The 18,473-nt window shown below is 40.5% G+C and overlaps 2 protein-coding genes across 2 annotated transcripts in view; one reads left to right on the forward strand and one right to left on the reverse strand.

The window, feature by feature from the left end:
• The window catches only part of nelfa (negative elongation factor complex member A), a 47,658-nt gene extending 41,046 nt beyond the window's left edge, over positions 1-6,612 (forward strand). The window contains exons 10-11 of the mRNA XM_059965556.1: positions 67-166; positions 5,656-6,612. Coding sequence (XP_059821539.1) covers positions 67-166; positions 5,656-5,840 — 285 coding nt within the window. The 3' untranslated portion in view covers positions 5,841-6,612. The remainder of the gene's footprint in view (positions 1-66; positions 167-5,655) is intronic.
• Positions 6,613-9,918: 3,306 nt separating this feature from the next.
• On the reverse strand, positions 9,919-16,735 carry ino80b (INO80 complex subunit B). The gene is made up of 5 exons (XM_059965557.1): positions 16,630-16,735; positions 15,368-15,557; positions 13,185-13,291; positions 12,457-12,629; positions 9,919-10,836 (listed from the first exon to the last, which is right to left on the reverse strand). The coding sequence occupies exons 1-5, from the start codon at positions 16,661-16,663 to the stop codon at positions 10,378-10,380; spliced, it is 963 nt and encodes a 320-aa protein (XP_059821540.1). The 5' UTR covers positions 16,664-16,735; the 3' UTR covers positions 9,919-10,377.
• Positions 16,736-18,473: the final 1,738 nt, after the last annotated feature.

Genomic DNA, 18,473 nt, shown 5'->3' on the forward strand with positions numbered 1-18,473 from the left:
ATCTTGTTTAATCAGGATTTTCATTGTTACATTTATTCTCACCCATATTTCATTCATACCTTGCAGAGAGACCAAATGTATGCAGCCCAGGAAATGTTCAAGACTGCAAACAAAGTCACCCGCCCAGAAAAGGCTCTTATACTTGGGTTTATGGCAGGTTCAAGAGGTATGATGGAAAGCTTTTTCATATCCTTACCTCCACTTGCATTGTCAGTGCTGAATCCACCTTACTTAAATTACTTTTCAGATGTGGTCGGTTTCTTAATTAATGTAAATATGAACAATTGGATAATTTAAATATGAATAATTTCTACTGCTTAACTAATAAATGATTAAGCAGCTTGAAAATTACTGAAGATTTCCCACCTTGAACTAAACTGTTCACAGCCAATCGGCCAAACCAAACTTGGCCCGTGGCCTTCTATGCCCTAATGATTGAAGTGTTCTTCCTTGGCTATCTCTGTATGATGCACTTAATGAGCACCAGCAAGCATTTACCCTCTAAATTATTTGCTTTGCCTCACGTTTAATGGAGAGATCAGATCAGATTCAGTTTATTGTCATTTATAAACCACAAATACAATGCAGTTAAAAAATGAGACAACGTTCTCTGGAATGATATCACAAAAAAGCACAAAACAGACCACGCAAGAAAAACCACATAACGTTTGGTAATCCCCAATCCAGAGTCCAGAGAGGCTGCTGCGTATCAATATCGCGCTACCGTCTTAGCACGTTTCCTGGAAAGGAACTACAAACCCGTCAGACAAACCTAAAGCTAACAAGACCTACACAAAACCACATAGTTACATGTAGTTATAGTTAACATATAGTTTCAACAGTGCAGACAATACCATAATTGATAAAAGACTAACTGACAAAGATCACATAACTATAACACATAGTTTCAACAGTGCAAAGCAATACCGTAATCTGATAAAGAGCAGTCCATGGCACGGTTTAAAAGAAAGTCTCAAAGTCCCAACAGCCCATCCATGTATTTATCCAAATTTAAATGTTGCGATCAAGCCTGCATCTACCACTTCCACTGGCAGCTTGTTTCGCCCTTAGCCCATGACCTCTAGCCTTACCAACCTTAGTGGAAAATTGTAGTGAATCCTTATTATCAGAAGGCTAGATTGTGGAGTGGAAATGTGTAGGTTAAGGACCTTTGCTCTGAGAACATTGAGTGTAAGGTATATGCTCTCGCGTGTTAGTGAACAGGATGATTTAGAACTCAGCCTCTTGTACGAGGGTTGCCTGCGTACTGCAGCTCAGCTACTGAAGTTGGAGTGACTTTGGACCTGGGTGGCATTTAACAGCTTGCTGGTTTAGGAATGAGTTCAGGAATCATTACTGTCATTACGGGAATGTTATCGTCTTTAAGTATGTCTGTACTGCCATTAGTTAGGATCCCAGCCTCCATGCCATGGTGTACTAAAAAATTGAAGTAAATTTCTGTTGCTAGGTAAACTTACAATACATCACAGTCTCTCCTGCCTAAGTGAAAAATTTTAGGGAGGTTGGCAGAGGCTATGTATAGTAGCTCGTGCTGTTCCTTGTAAGACCATACGGCAGGAACAGAATTAGGCCATTCAGCCCATCCAGTCTACTCCACCATTCCATCATGGCTGATCCCAAGTCCCATTCAATGCTATACACCTGCCTTCTTGCCATATCCTTTGATGCCCTGACCGATCAGGAAGCTATCAACTTCCGTCTTAAATATAGGCACAGACTTGGCCTCCACCACAGTCTGTGTCAGAACATTTCACAGATTCACTACTCTCTGGCTAAAGAAATTCCTCCTTACCTCTGTTCTAAAGATTGCCCCCTCAATTTTGAGGCTGTGGCCTCTAGTTCTGGATACCTCCACCATAGGAAACATCCTCTCCACATCCATCCTATCTAGCCCTTTCAACATTCAGTAGGTTACAATAAGATCTTCACATATTCCTCTAAATTCCAGTAAGTACAGGCCCAAAGCTGCCAAATGCTTCTCGTATATTAACCCTTTCATTCCTGGATCATCCTCATGAACCTCCTCTGGATTCTCTCCAATGACAATACATTCTTTCTGAGATGTGGGGCCCTAAAACTGTTTGTGGCCTGGCTTGTGTCTTATAAAGTCTCGGCATTATCTCCTTGCTTTTATATTCTATTCCCCTTGAAATAAACGCGAACATTGCATTTGCTTTCTTTACCACAGACTCAATCTATAAATGAACCTTCTGGGAGTCTAGCATGAGAACTCCTAAGTCCCTCTGCACCTCTAATGTTTGAATTTTCTCCCCATTTAGATAATAGTCTGCACAACTGTTCTTTTTACCAAAATGCATTATTATAAATTTCCTGGCACTGTATTCCATCTGCCACTTTTTTGCCCATTCTTCCAATTTGTCTAAGCCCTGCTGCAATCACATTGCTTCCTCAGCACTACCTACCTCTCCACCTCTCTATGTATCATCTGTGAACTTTGTCACAAAACCATCAATTCCATTATCTAAATCATTGACAAAAAAGTGTGAAAAGTAGCGATCCCAATACTAACCCCCTGAGGAACACTAGTCACTGGCAGCCAACCAGAAAAGGCCCCTTTATTCCCTCTTGCTGCCTCCTGCCTGTCAACCACTGCTCTATCCATGCTAATATATTTCTTGTAATGCCATAGGATTTTATCTTGTTAAGCAGTGTCATGTGTGACACCTTATCAAATGCCTTCAGAAAATCCAAGTAAATGACATCCACTGCCTCTCCTTTGTCCACCTTGCTTGTGGACAAAGAGTGGAGTGACATTTGCGATCTTCCTTTCCAGAAATCAAATGATTCTTGAACGATCATGACCAATGCATCTGTTATCTCTTCAGCAACCTCTCTCAGGGATGTAGCCCATCTGGTCCAGGAGACTTAACCACCTTAAGACCTTGGAGTTCGCCTAGCACTTTTTCCTTTGTAATTGCAATGGCACTCACTCTTGCTCCTTGACACTCACGGACCTCTGGCACAGTGCTAGTGTCTTCCACAGTGAAGACTGATGCAAAGTACCCATTAAGTTCATCAGCCATTTCTTTGCCCCCATTATTACCTCACCATCATCACTTTCCTGTAGTCCAATATTAACTCTCACCCTTTTATTCTTTATATAACTGGAAAAAAAAGTATCCTGCTTTATATTAATGGCTAGTTTGCCCTCATATTTCATCTTTTCTCTTAAAGCTTTTTTAGTTGTCTTTTGGATTTTAGTTGGATTTTAAAAGCTTCCCAATCATCCAACTTCCCACTTATTTGTGCTACCTTATATGCCCTTTCCTTGGCTTTTATGCAGTCCTTAACTTCCTTTGTCAGCTACAGTTGTCTAGCCCTGCCATTTGAGAACAATTTCTTCAGTGGGTCATGTCTAACCTGCACCTTGTAAACTATTCCCAGAAACTTCAGCTATCTCTGTTCTGCTGTCATCACTGCCAGCATCCCCCTCCAATCCACCTGGGCAAGCTCCTCTCTCATACCTCTGTAATTCCCTTTATTCCATTGTGATACTGATACATGTAACTTCTCCTTCTCCCTCTCAAATTGCAGTATGAATTCAGTCATATTGTGATCACTGCCTCCAAAGGGTCCTTTACATTAAGTTTCCTTAATGGATGTAATTGCACAACACCCAATCTAAGATAACCTTTCCCCAAGTAGACTCAAGCACAAGCTGCTCTAAAAAGCCGTCTCATACGCATTCAACAACATGCCTTTCTTGCAACCTGACTCCAACCTGATTTTCCCAAACCCCTTGCATATTGAAGTCCTCCATTACAATTATCTCATTATCCTTATTACATGCCTTTTCCAGCTCCCTTTGCAACTCAGCCCCACATCTTGGTTGCTATTTGAAGGCCTATACATGATTCCCATAATGCTTTTTTTACCCTTGCAGTTTCTTAACTCCACCCATAAAGATTCTTTTTGTCACCTCTTTCTAAAGATGTAATTCCATCTCTTACCAACAGAGCCACATCACCGCCTATGCCTTCCTGCCTGTCCTTTTGTACAAAATATATCCTTTGATGTTAAGCTCCCAACTATGGCCATCTTTAAGCCACAACTCAGTGATGCCCACAGTGTCAGACCAGCCAATCCCTAATTGCATCACAAGTTTGTCCACCTTTTTCCGAATGCTGTGCACATTTAAATACTGCACCTTCTGTCCTGCATTTGTACCCAATCATTGGCCTGTCCTTTCTTACATTCATATTACACCCATCATCTACTCATAAATCTGCTGGTTCCCATCCCCCTCCCATATGTGTTTAAACCACTCTCAACAGTTTTAGTAAACCTGCCTGCAAGAATATTGGACCCCTTGTATTCAAGTGCAAGCCGTCCCTTTTGTATAGGTCGCACCTGCTCCAGAAGAGGTCCCAATTATCCAGAAATCTGAATCCCTGCCCCCGCTCCAATTCTTCAGCCAGGCATGTATCTGCCACTTCATTCTATTCCTATCCTCACTGTCACATGGCACAGGCAGTGACCCTGCTTCTCAGCTTCCTTCCCAACTCCCAGTATTTTTTCAGAACCTCCTCCCTTGTTCTACCAACGTCGATGTAATGCTGTAGTAGGAGTCGTGCATCTGAACTGTATTCTGTGGTTGTATTTATTATCGTAACTAGTCATGTGGGTGAAGACATGGTAAAAGCATAGGGTTTAGTTATGTATTTGTGCTTTGTTCTCAACCGTTTCAATTAGTACTGGGGCTGGCAGCTGTCATATCTTTTGCTTACAGCTCAATTATGCTTAGCTTACACTTGGGTATGCATAAATTCCATCACTTCAAGATTGTATGTTTGCTAATTGCTAATAAAGGTCTGAATGCTTATCAATCATTCTTGACTTTTGGAGCAGTCGTTACAGGAGTGAGGGCACATTATGTGAGTATAACAAATCCGTAGTGTCGCTACAGCTGTTGGAAGTTGTTGTTTGGTGAAGATCATGCCCATTATATCAGAACAGCTCTCGGGCCACTGGTAGGAAGCAGCTTAAAAGAGCCTGGTGTTGATTTTCTGTGTGAAAGATTGGAAAGGATCTCTGCATTTAGAAACAATGCTAGAATCTAGTATATCAGCTTTTTGACTGAAAAGTTCATAAATTACTAGAGTTTGGACATTAAGCTATGTGGTTGATTTTATCTACTAGTTTAACGAACGATCATTTCCTATCTTCAATAAAAACCCACATCCCATTGTCTTCCCCTTCCTCATGTTATCTTTAGCTACAACTTTGATGTGCTGAGTAACCACCTGGAGGTCTGAATTTGTGTCCAGGATTTGTTTTGCACAATTTCCCCCTTGAAAGTAAACCTACTGTAACTTAAGACAAGCCAGGTGAATGAACTACATTTGACCAAGTTGCACAACACTTCCACATTTGGTATGCCTTATAAATGCCAGTAGCGAACAGGCCTGGGCCATCTGATCAAAATGACAGAAGGAAGTTTTAAACTTTGAGAAATAGATGCTTTCACATTATTACACATTCCTTACAGCATTTAAGCAAGATGGTTGAAAGGTGGCTATAAAACAAAGTGAAAGTTGAATGGGGCTAATTTTGTTTAATTGCATTGTCTGCTTTTAATTTCCTGTGTGCTTAACTGACATTTTATTCTTACAGAAAACCCATGTCCAGAGCAGGGTGATATCATTCAGATCAAACTGAGTGAACATACAGAAGTTCTACCGAAGGCAGATGGTACAGGCAGCACCACAATGTTGGTGGACACTGTCTTTGAAATGAACTATGCCACAGGGCAATGGACCAGACTGAAGAAGTACAAGCCTATCACAAATGTGTCCTGAGGATTCTACAGAACCAAGAACTTGTGGACCAAATCCAATGTTGTTATCCTGACTACCACTGACCTGAGCTTTGATGATTGTATTTTCAGAAGGTTCAAAACACTTGCAGAAAACACTTGCATTGTGATGCAGAATTTAGAGCCACCCAAGAGTGATACGAGACAATAGAGAAGTGCTTTCCTGCATTCAGTGTTTTTTATATCCTGTGGTATAAATGTCTTTTCTCAAAAAAAGGTCCAAACGTTCAACAACAGCAGCAGCTCCAGCATGAAACTCCTTGCTTTATGAATAGCGTGTGGAACCTTGTGTTACAGCTGAAAGGAGAACCATGTGGTCCCAACCTTGAGTTGTTTGTCTTGTCATTTTTGGAAATTCCATGGGACAATCATTTAGCAGCCTTGATTTGGTTCACTTTTAGCAGAGGGGTTTGAACTGGAGAGCATTGGAAAGCCAGGCTTCCTGGTATCTGGTGCCTTTGCGAACTCTCATTGTCAGTTTTGTAAATTATTTTGTTGTAAAAGCAGCATGATTTAACAATTTTCTATTTTTTGTACAGTTGTAAAGATTCTAGGTTTCTTGCTCATGTGCTGTCATACAGTGTAAGATGTAAATTAATTTTTTATGGAAACATAAGTGCAGTCGAAAAAATGCACAGCCATAATAGTTGGTTTTCCTGTGTTTAGGCAGCTGGTTGAACTGTCAGTGCTTAAGGGATGACTGTGCTTTTACTGAGCATACAGTAGTAAGCACAATAAAATTACATTGTAACTGGTGCCTGGATATCATTATTGGCTCTTCATATTTTTTAGCATTTGGTAGTAAATTCAGAATTACATAGCTAACTTGAAGAGTTACTTTCATTGGTTGGTATTACATATTGTCAGATAGCCAAAACAATGCAGTTGCTACCCAGGGTGGTGGGGTAGGAAAGTAGGAAGCGCAAGGCAGGTTCAACTGGCTATGCAATGGCAGTAAAGGTTTTTTTAAAGCTGCCTCAAGTTGGTCACCTTTTGTATTTGAACCTTAATAGGCAAAAAAATTGCAGTCCAGTAATGTTAGTTCTGTGGGTTTGAGTTTTCCCCATTTTTGGCTGTTATTTAATTTAAAACTATCTGACTGAGTTTTTTTTTGCTCCTTTGGCAAATTGACATTTTCCACTATGGCAAGCATAACCTAATCAAATCTGTCTGCATCTCAATGGTCATTAGTATCATGTAGCCAGCACAGTATTTCACATCTTTTATTTGCCTAGATCCACTGCCTCACTGTTTATGCTGAGATCCAAATGGATTCTTAGGATTCTATTATGACTTTTAATTCCAAACAAATTTGATGCGGTTTGACAACAGACTTCCTTAAAATGTTTAGGGGGAAAAAAGTATATAAAGGAGGGAGGATAGGAGAGCCATTTGTGACAAGTTGGTGTCACTCTGGTTCTTAGAAAATGGCAAATCAATCTCCACATAAATCTGTATGTGTCATTATGCCCTAACGATAAACATTTAAAGAGCAGTTGAAATAAGTGTAAATTCAGGATGTTTTATTTTTTAAAAGTTCTCTGCTTGATTTCAAATAGATCAGAAGACTTTTGTATTCTATAAATCTAGGTGAGGAATATTTTTTAAGACTAGACCAGAGCATCTGCAGGATAATTTGCCATAATTATGAGTATTTGTAACCATTGGCACTTCCTGGCCATTAGCCTATTGTGTTGTAACTACTCATTTTAAATAGATTCAAAACTGATCGTTAGTGGGTGGTTTAATGTTACGTAGGCCTTCTGCCAAACATCACTTTTTTAAAGAAAAGACTGTAGAAAATTGTGTGTTTTGCAATGGAGATGGTCTTGAAATAATTTGGATAAGCTTTTTAAATGTGGTTCATGAATGTGGTTTTATACTTATAGACAGTTCAAGTGGTAATTTTTTTTAGATAAAATTTCAAATTCCTGACTTGTTTGAATATGAAGTGAGATGTCCCTGCTGGCCTAGGAATTGGAAATAAAATCAAGATTTATAATTGAAGGAAAAATGTTTAAGAATACTGTCAAGTTCAATTTTGCGGGAATTTGAAATTAACATTTCAATATTATCAGTTGCTTTTAATAGCTGTATCACCAAAAGGTCAAAGAGTTTGGCAAGTATAATACTAAAAGATTGTCAATGTTATCTAGCAGAATGTATTTAAGATAAAATTGGTTTTAATAAAGATTGTGAAGGTGGACTATAGTAAAAATTAGATTGTCTACTCCTTAGACTTGGGAGTCCAAATATGGCATATGCCTAAGGAAACAGTAAACAGCAAGATATCAAAACCTTAAACTGAGGATGCTTTAAACCTGAAAATGTTATTAGAAATGATCAGACTGTGCACCTGTCCAGAGAAAGGTAACATTTTAGGTTGAAGTTTCCAGCTGGGGTTTTGTTTGAAATAACATACCCTCTAAAATCTTTTAACTTAGTGGTAATACCAAGATGATGTATGGGGCACAATTCCACATTGAGGACAGTTACTCTGGTCTTAGCAACCCTGGTTCAATATCATCTCTGGAGTTTGCACATTGAGATTGTGCATTTGTCCAGGTTCCCATTTATGAGTTAAAGACCCTTTTATTGGTAGTTTAATTGGCCAACAAATTGCCCTAGTTAGGAGAATCAGGTCAAGATGATGGGTATTAGATGAACAGCAAAATGCTATTGCCCAGATATGGACTCGTTAGGCCAAATAGCTATCCGTCATAAAAGAACATACCAGAACAGTGGAGAATAACAGTCAGGATTAGTTTTGTCTACAAAAGACACAACTTGATAAAGGTTTATCAACAGGAATTCAATGCAAAGGCTTGTTATGGATCTCTTTACAGGCAAGGGAAGTGAAGTTTAAAACAAGAGTACAGAAATTAGTAAGGAATTCAGATCATTTAATGTGCAAGTTGCTACAAGGGAGTTTGAGATTTGATTTGACAAGTGCTTTTGCTCAGCAGGTCTGGTCTGGGAAGTTAAATCATACATGATTGCAGGTTAACTAGCCAAATGGCTTTGTAGAAGGTAGCAGAGACTTGTTTATCAGATTTGCCAGGATTGGTGTTGGGTCCACCATTATTATTAACAACTTGGATGAGAAATGTGGTTGGCAAGATTGTGAATGACAGCAGTGTTAGTGGTTAGTAGACAGTATAAAGTTATCCAAGATTGCTACAGGATCCAGCTCAACTGAGGAAAAATGAGCCAAGGAACAGCATACAGAATTTAATTACAACAAGCTTGATGTTGTATTTTGAAGAGTTAACTCAGGGCAGGATTTGCAAAGTAAATGTTCTGTTGAGTTTTGTAGAAGAGACATGGAGATCCAAGTTTCCTTAAGTGGTGGCACAGGTAGGCATTTGGTATGTTTGTCTTCACTGATCAGGGTATTTACAGGAGTTGGAACATTACAACTGTACAGTATGTAATCAATACCATTCCTAGAATACTGTGCAGTTTTCATAACCATACTAAAGAAGAATGTTTTAATCTATTAGGGGTACAGGAAATATTCACAAGAATGACACCAGGACAAGAGGGCTTGAGTCGTAAAGAGGCTGTATAGGCTGGGGCTTTTCCCCTTTCCTCCCAGGAACACAGGAGGGGTGAATCGTCTTTCACAGGGCGAGGAAATCAAGACTAGAGAGCATAGATTTAAGGTGAAAGGGGAAACTTCCTAAAGGATGGTGGGCATATAAAACAAGCTGCCAACAGAAGTGGTAAAGGCAGGTACAATTTACATTTTAAAGATATTTTGATAAATCTAGCTCAGAAAAGTGCCAAATAGGATTTGCTCAGGTAGCCCAACCGGTTGGCATGGATGAGTTGTACTGAAGGGCACAATGGAGTAGTAGACCAACTGGAAAGCTGATTTTAGCAAAAGCTGCCTGTCCATAAGCCACAGGGTCTCAACATGAAGTTAAGACCCTAATAAAGGGAACATTGTGTCACAATGAAGTGGAGCATAGCAGCCATGAAACCACAACTGAAATTAATGCTGAGTGCCAATCTGTCCATTTTGGTCAGCCTAAATCAACTGGTACAAATGCTGCCCCTCAAGGTTAGATAATTATTTTAATTCAGAATATTCTGAAGAACAACAAATACTAGTAACAGATACAAAAAGAAATGGCTGAGGCAAGGGAAAAAGGACTGGATCTGACTCATTTCAAGTCTGATTTCTTGCATTGGGACCCAACATGGGAAATATTTTTCCCAATCAATGCCACTCACTCAGTAACTAGCAGTCAAATGCCTTTGATGCATCAATCCCACCGCTAAGGTGATAAACATCTTTTGACAAAAACCATTACGATCCAAATTGTAATCACAAGTGTTATCAACCAAGGCACCTCACATCTTTCCACCACAGAACCACCTTTTAACTTTCTCTGTTAGCATTCCACTGCTAACTAGCATCATTCTTGCTTAAATCAACCAGTCCACAGGTAGCAGCTTTCTGGGGTACGTCCGCCAGTATTACTTTGGAACCAACTCTGGTAGCTCCACTCTCATCAAGCCAAACCTTGAATCATCAAGTTTTTTTTGTAGCACTCAAGGCTACAGAGGGGTAATCCAGTTTTCGAACAACAGTATTTCTTGAAGTTTGAGCAACCCTCAACCCCACAGGTAACTGGTGTTGGTACAGGCATCAAGGGTGCTGGGAGTGGGGCAGGACATCCATGTGGAAAGGACACAGTAATTCCCATGGCACTATTGGAATATCTAATCATTGGACAATGCATTCCCTTGGTCCTTCTGTCCCGTAACGTTTTCACTTTCGCCTTATTGGTTTTCGTTAGCCGCTCAATTGTTTGGTTCTTGCTGTCCTCTGCTTTCTTGGCAGCCTGTAGACGCCTCTTTCGAGCACGCTCAGCCCGCTTCACCATCATTTCCTCAGTCATCTCCTTCGCCTTGTAGCCCATGGGCAACTCCAGGAGTGGCTGGATTTGCTGCTTGTGTAGCAAGGCGCGCTGCATAAATAAAGAAAATTTATTATACAAGTGGAGTTGTTTCTTGTCATTGTTTCAAATCACACCCTCTATCTCAAATTCTTCAAAAACAAGACATGAAACTACACAATTGCAGAAATACTTTACTTTCAATGTCCCATACAGACGTAGCAAGGCTTCAGTTGTTTTTGAAGTATTTAAAATTACTCCATTCTAATTGCTTCCCAATTATTTACTATACATAAATCTGCGCTGTTATGTATGAGAACACCCAGATACCTCTGCACAGATGGTCTCTCCCTTCCACCTATCAAACTGGATAACCTCACACCTCCATATTTAACTTCATTGGAGAAGGTTAAGTGATTGGACAACATTTTGCAAATTGTATTCCTGTTATAACTTTATTTTCCACTTACCTCTGATGTCCCCTATACCAGGGGTTCATGACCTTTTTTTTTTAAATGCCATGGACCGATAGCATTAAGCAAGGAGTCCAGATTGGGAACTCCTGCTCTATACTTTCTTCCAAGCACCTTAAAATCATACCCTCTCCTTTCAGCCATATAATACTTTTAAAAAGCACTTAACATACTTTTCTCTGAACCACAAAGACCTTGACATGCTCCAAATGCAAGTCGTTTTGTATTTCTTCTTGGTTCGTTTTACTTTTGATCATTTATTTTTTAAAAAAAATTGTATTTACTTCTGCAGCCTCTTCAATTTGCAAAGATTTATGCATACAAACTTCAGGCGTCTGTTCCTGCACCTAGGTTCAAATTTTTCTTCCGCCTCACTCAACCTTTCAGATTACATTTTACACTTCATTGCATTATATTTACTCTGCCATGTACCTGAATCTTTCTTATTATCTTCAGTATTTGCTATATTTCTAAGTTAATGCCATCTTCAGATTTGTATTAGGACAACACACAGGCATGATTTCCAACTCTGGAATATCCACTTTGCACCATGCTGAAAAATGTTCAGCTATTACTCTACCATTCATCAATCTTGCATTCAAGCTATCAATACCCTAAGTGAATGGATTTAAATTATTCTCTCATTATGTATTAGCCATCCGATGGTGTAGTGGCACCTGCATCGGACTTCAAGGTGAATTATCCCAGGTTTGAATCGGGCGGGCTCCTTGCACATTTTCCACCTGTGCTGGGTTGATTATCAAGCTAGCAACTCAGCCTGTAAAATAGACCAACACTGAAGGAACAGCAAGGTTGCCGCTCGATATGCCAGTGAGGCAGGAAAGGATGTTATTATATCACTGTGTATTACTTGAAAGTGTACAAACAACCATATTACTTCCAGGCATTATTTGCCTTTATGAAATCTGTGTTGTCATCTATTAGGCCATATTGAAGGTTTTTGATTGCTTACAAACAACAATAAAAAAACAATTATGGTTTTAATCAAATGTAACTTGTTGAGTGTTCAATGTGCAATTAATGCAGAAATCTCAAATTTTCCAATATTACAGGTTGAGAATGAAAAATTGATGTGGTGTAAATCTACCAACAAGTATTGGAGACCGGAAGCTCACACTGCATACCTCAATCCACTGAACATGCTGGCCAATCTGCGCAATAAAAGGATTTGTTATGAATTATTATTCAGGCCACTCACCTGCCTGGCTGTCAGCAGGGATTCATCAATCTCCTTCTTTAGCTCCCCATTATCATCCAACTCCCCTTTCTCTAATGCATCCAGCCATCGTTGCTCTTCATCCTGTTCCGGTTCCCGAAGACTTTCTGAATCCATATCTGGAAGAGGAGATGGATCCAAGTTGCTCTCCTCATCTGCAAAGATATTTATAGGGGTCATTTAGTCAACTTTGTTAGTGTAACATTTTGCAATTCCTGTCCATTTCATATTTGCTGTAACAGCAAATTAAAGGCACATACATTGTTAGTTTAAAAGAAAGGGGTTTGTGGCAAAGGCAATTGTGACATCATAAATTAATGGATATTGTCAGAATTGTACAGCAGAGAAATGGTTCCTTTAGCCCACCTTGTCTATGCTGTTTTGCCCATCTACATGAAATCCTCTAATTATAGGCTCGTATTCAGCGAACTATCACTGTGAATACAAGCCAACAGCAACAACTCTACAATGCATGGGGAATACCGACAAAAGGGTCATTTCCACTAAAAAATCTTGAACAATATCAATTTTGATAGATGGTTTTAGACTGCTGACAAAATCAGCACCTAAAAAAAAGAGCAGAAAATACAATCGACAATTATACAAATACATTAGCAACTCACCATACAAAGCACCTCAGAAGCCTGGCAAAGATTGAAATAGGGAAACAAAATGATTCTTGAGAAATAATTAGGAGGAAGAACACTTACCCAGCCAGGCCCGATACTGGTCCAATGGCACTTCATCTGGTTCATCGTCAACCATCAGAGGAGATGGAGACTGCTTTAGCTCAGAGGCCAAGGAGAAGTGTGGCACACTAACAACAAATCAAAAACAAAAAAATCACAACACGTTACAGACAGGGTTAATCATCTATTATTTAAATCAATAATCATGGACACAAAGAGAGAAGGGAAAAAATGGAGGCAGGTGGGGTAAGCTGTGGGAAGGGTTGAAGACATTTGTTAGAGGGAGATGAGCATGAATGCAAAAGGCTGTCAGTGAATGAGGGGAGAATGGGAACCATTGGGGGAGGTGAATGGTGGGAGAGATGAGTAGACCAAGGATGCAACAAATTAAATAGGTACTAAGACTTTTTTGCTGCCGTTTTCCTTTTCCCTTCCTTTAGATACAACATGTGACCAGCTTCCAGGCTGTTGTTTCAAGATATCCAAAAGCAAAGTCGTTCTTCCATGGGCCAACTCCAGCCCAAGCTGTCTGCTTCAAGTGCACAAGAGGAGAAAGCTACACACTTGCAGAAATCCAGCACAGCTGACTGACAGAGTCAGGTACAATCCTGGCCCAAGTGAGCGATCTTGCCACAGGGTGCTGTCTCCCCTCCCATAACTCCCAATTTCCTCAGAATGAGCATTTAAATGTGCTGAAGGAACTCAGCAGGACAGGCAGCATCAGTGGAAAGTTGACATTTCAGGAGTGAGTCTTGATGAAGGGTTTCGGCCCAAAACTTAGACAGTTTACTCTTTTCCATAGATGCTGCCTGGCCTATTGAGTTCCTCCAGAATTGTGTGTGTTGCTCAGATTTCTGGCATCTATGGATTTTCTCTTGTTTGATTTACATTTATTATCCATTCTGACTGCTTGAATTAGGCACTGCATTGGTGGGCCTTCTGTCTTAAAGTCCACTTGAAATCACTTCACCACAAACAGCAGGTATTCAAAATCAACTGGAGCAATTACGTCACAGATGGTATTAGTGAACCTCAATTTTAGGGCCGTTGTGGTGCCAGCGCACAACCAGATTTAACTTCATAATTCCATTATCCTCACTCACCCCTTCACAGAACTGTTCCCACAACCTATGGACTCACTTTCAAGGACCCTTCAGCTCACGCTCTCAATATCTGTTGGTTTTTAATGTATCTATGCATTTGCACAGTTTGTCTTTTGCACATTTGTTGTTTGTTGGGGTGTGGTCATTCATCAATTTTACTGTATTTACTGTGAATGCCTGTAAGAAAATGAATCCCAGAGTTGTATATAATGATATATATGTACTTTGATAATAAATTTAGATTTTGAATTAACAAAGAACAGTCCAGGTCCACAATGTAGTGCCAACCTTTTAACCTACTCCACGATCAACGTGCCCATCTCTCCTACACAGCTCCATTTTGCTGTCACCCATGTCTCTGAAATGTTCCTAAGGTGTCAGCCTTTACGACTAACACCAGCAGTACGTTCCAGACACCTACCACTCTGTAAAAACCTACCTCTACATCTCCTCCTAAACCTTCCTCCACTCATCTGAAAAGGATGTATTAGCCTTTTTTTCTGATTTACTTCAGGAAAAGGCATTAACTGTCCATTCTACCTACACCTCTTAACGTCACATGTAACCCCTCATCTCCAAGAGAAAAGCCATAGCTCACTCACATGGCGTGTATTAAGAAGTAACCTACTAGACCCCTTCCACTGCTTGACTGGCAGAATTTTACATCAACCACCCAGAACCAGCAAAGTGACATTATAGCAGATCCAAGCAATAAAGTACACATTGTAGTTCAGAATATAGTTTGAATAATGAAGGGCAAGTGTATTTTCCTCTGTTACAAGAACTATTCCATAACCAACATGAAAATTCAAGGTTCAGATTTATCACATGCACATTGAAACACAAGTGTTGTTTGCATTAAAACCAAGGATGTGCTGGGGGCAGCTCACAAGTGTTGTCACACATTCCAGCACCAACACAGCATGCTCACCATAACAACACAGAGCACAAGAGGTGACAATACAACCGCTACAAGATAACATGTTTGTCCTTCCCGCCCACCCACCCACATACACTGACCCCAGGCCTGGCCATCTTCAGCCTCCCGAGCTGAAAGCTAATCTTATCAAGACATGTCACCCAAGGCAGAAGCTATGTTACCTCTTTGTGCCCATGGTCTGCCCACCAAGTTTTATTTTGAGCTTCAGCTGGGGTTTCCCGGTGCCAGAGTCAGATTCCAGAGTCTCAGAGGAGAAGCCCAGACCCACATCAGCTTGATGATGCTTCTTTTTGTGTTTCTTGTGCTTCTTGTGTTTTTTCTTGTGAGATCCGTGACCACCAGCTTCACCTTCTGTTTAATACCAAAGAAAATATGTTGTCAGGGCCACTGACCACAGAACCCTCAGCCAGAGGCAAGGTCACTGCCAATAATGGAAAATATATACAGGACAACTAAGCTGAGTTAATTTCAAAATGTTTAATTTTATGACTACAAACTGTCTGAGTTTTTACAGTAAATTAACTGGTGGCGTGTTGCAATTTGAGATTTGTGTCAATTGCTCATAGATCCTGCTTCCATTTGTACTGGATATTGGGGGGAAATATATACACACACACATAAATCACTTGTCACTTTTAACAACACTCTGACATACAGCAAGTGTCCATACTTCCACAATTCTTGCTATAAAGTTTAAGGGTTTAAAGTTAAAATACAATAGTATATTGTTCAAAGCACTATATGAAGCATGCTTTTTTATTAACTTTTCTAAACTTTTGAAAAAAAAGATGCTGACACTTTTTGAGAGAGCTTTTTTTACAGAATGAATCGCAAGGAGTTGAAATAGTAATTAACTGTGACAGTGGAAAAGTGTGGAGAGGCTGAGTGGTCCAAAAACAATCGTGTAAAGGCAGAAGAGATTTAGTTTGATTTGGCATCATGTTTGGTACAGACATCGTGGACCAAAGGGCCTTTTCCTGTGCTTTACTGCTCTAAGTTGTTCCCAAGGCAAACAGTTTCGGTGCATCCAACACCACGAATACTGCATTGATTCCAGAGTGGGGCACTTTCCAAGAGGGATTCTCAGCGTCGGATTATCAGGGACTAAAGGCCTTAAACTGAGACGATGAGAAGGAACTGTCCCCACTCTCACCCTTGTATCCTTGCCCAGCAACTGCGGACCCGGGTTGGATACGGCAGCTTGGATTCATTAGCCCCAGGATTGCAGCCCCTGGCCTCGGGAGTGGGGCAAGTGATCCCGCGCCTGAATTCCGGGAGAAACAACAAACGGTCCTGACCCAAACCGCAGGCTTCACTCCTCATCCAGCAGACAGGTAATCGGGAGCCACGGCCCACACTACCCTCCCTGGAGAAGTAACCCTGAGCCCGACCCAGGCCCTCCATCGGAGCCCCTCTCCCTGACCTCTCTCCACCATCACTTCTTTCTTCTTCCCCATCTTCACCAGTCGCTCAATTGCTGAAAACGTACAAGGGCCAGCTAAGAGAAGCAGGTCCCTTCCGGAGTAACGGAAAACAACATCCGATATGCAGCTGGAGCCGTGACGAAAGTTCCTACTCTCCCTCCTCTGCCGTCTGCGGGATAAAGTTCGGCACGAAGGGAACCCAGCATCAGGGGATAATTATAAAATACATAATAATATGCAAGATTATTATACGAATTCAAACCAATAAGAATAAACGCGTGGAAAACTACAAATGTAAATTTAAAACAAACAGAAAATGCTGGAAATATTCAGTAGGTCAGGCAGCATTTGTGAGGAAGTGAGAACCTTGTTCGGAATTAACGGGTAATTAGCGAGGTACTACTGCAGGATCGGCGTTTGGGTCCAATGCTGTTCACAAAACTTTCACTTATCTGGCTCTCCGTGCACTGGCTTTAAACTATAGAACTAGAACTCTGATTAAAACACGTCTAATAATGTTTTTCCCATAATTGCAGGTAAAAATATATCTTACTTCTGCACCAGAAGGCAACAAGTCAGTCCTGACTAACATTCAGTACAGTGCTAAAGGTTCTCCCTCTTGGGGCGTAAATAACAATTGAAACAAGGGAACATTGTTTGACTTTGAGCATCTGATTCCAATGACACTGTTGTTGGATCCTAGTTCCAAGTGCCCAACACAAGCAAAGCCTAACATGAACATTTTTCAGTGGCTTATTTTCACCAGGAGCTAAATTACAATATCCTAGCAGGTGCTACCATCTTTGATAATCTGTCATAGAAAATGACACTAGTTAATCCTTAGCTACCAGCTGAAATCCCTGCAGATTTATTACAGCAATTTGCTGATTTGAGTTTATTTCAAAGCTGGGCATTGAGACGGCTGACTTGACATATTAAAAGCTACATTGCAACAGGTAGCAAAGTAATATCAGCAGCATTATTTCCCTTGGTACAACTTGCTGCTTGTGCACCTGACTTCTTTAAACAGCTCTTATTAAAACTTAAATGATTGCACACTACATAGTCAAAAATGGTTCTGTCAACAAATTCACTTCTATTTAAATTCGTCAAGTATCTGGAAACCCATCATCGTGTTTAACGTTAGCACTCTCAAAATTTTGGAGGAAATCAGCAGGTCAGGCAGGAAAGTGAACAGTTGACATTTCAAACCAAGGCCCTTTGTTGGGACTGGAAAGATAAAGAGCACAAGACAGAATAAAAGGGGGGGGGGTGCGAGGAGCTCGAGCTGGTGGGTGATGGGTGAATCCAGGTGAGAGGAGAAGGTGGGAAGGAGGCAATAAATACTTTATTGATCCTAAGTGGAAATTTTCGTTACAGCGGACACATTTAAAAACACACTTAGCAGTGTGCAAACTTAATTAATAATAAAGTACAGAATAATAATATGTGGAAAGAAGGAGTCTGATAGTAAAGGACAATAAACCATGGAATAAAGGGAAGGTGTTGGAGAACCAGGGGAACGTGAAGGTGAGGGCAGGTCTTGTGAGGATTGGGGAGGGAACAGAGCTGGGGTAAAAGGACAGAAGGAGAAGGGGAAATGGAACAGAGAAGACTGCCTTCCAGAAATTAGATATATCAATGTTGATGCAATCAGCTTGGAGACTACTTAAAACAGAATATGAGGTGTTGCTCCTCCAATCTAGATCTGGCCTCAGTGTGGCTGTCTTCCCACCTGCTTATTTTTTTCTCATGGTTTACTGTCCTCTCCTGGCAGATTCATTCTTCTTGAGCCCTTTGCCTCTTCCACCAATCACCTCACAGTTTCCTGCAACCCCTCACC

Source organism: Hypanus sabinus, chromosome 3, assembly GCF_030144855.1.
Source record: "Hypanus sabinus isolate sHypSab1 chromosome 3, sHypSab1.hap1, whole genome shotgun sequence".
Taxonomy (NCBI): Eukaryota; Metazoa; Chordata; class Chondrichthyes; order Myliobatiformes; family Dasyatidae; genus Hypanus; species Hypanus sabinus.

Bases quoted from the DNA above. Each gene is read 5' to 3' on its own strand.
- ino80b (XM_059965557.1), bottom strand. From the start codon at position 16,663: ATGGGGAAGAAGAAAGAAGTGATGGTGGAGAGAG. The intron at 12,630-13,184 runs GTAAGTGTTCTT...ATATCTTTGCAG, and splicing joins CCAGTATCGGGCCTGGCTGG to ATGAGGAGAGCAACTTGGAT. The intron at 10,837-12,456 runs GTGAGTGGCCTG...TTATTTATGCAG, and splicing joins CCCTGCTGACAGCCAGGCAG to CGCGCCTTGCTACACAAGCA.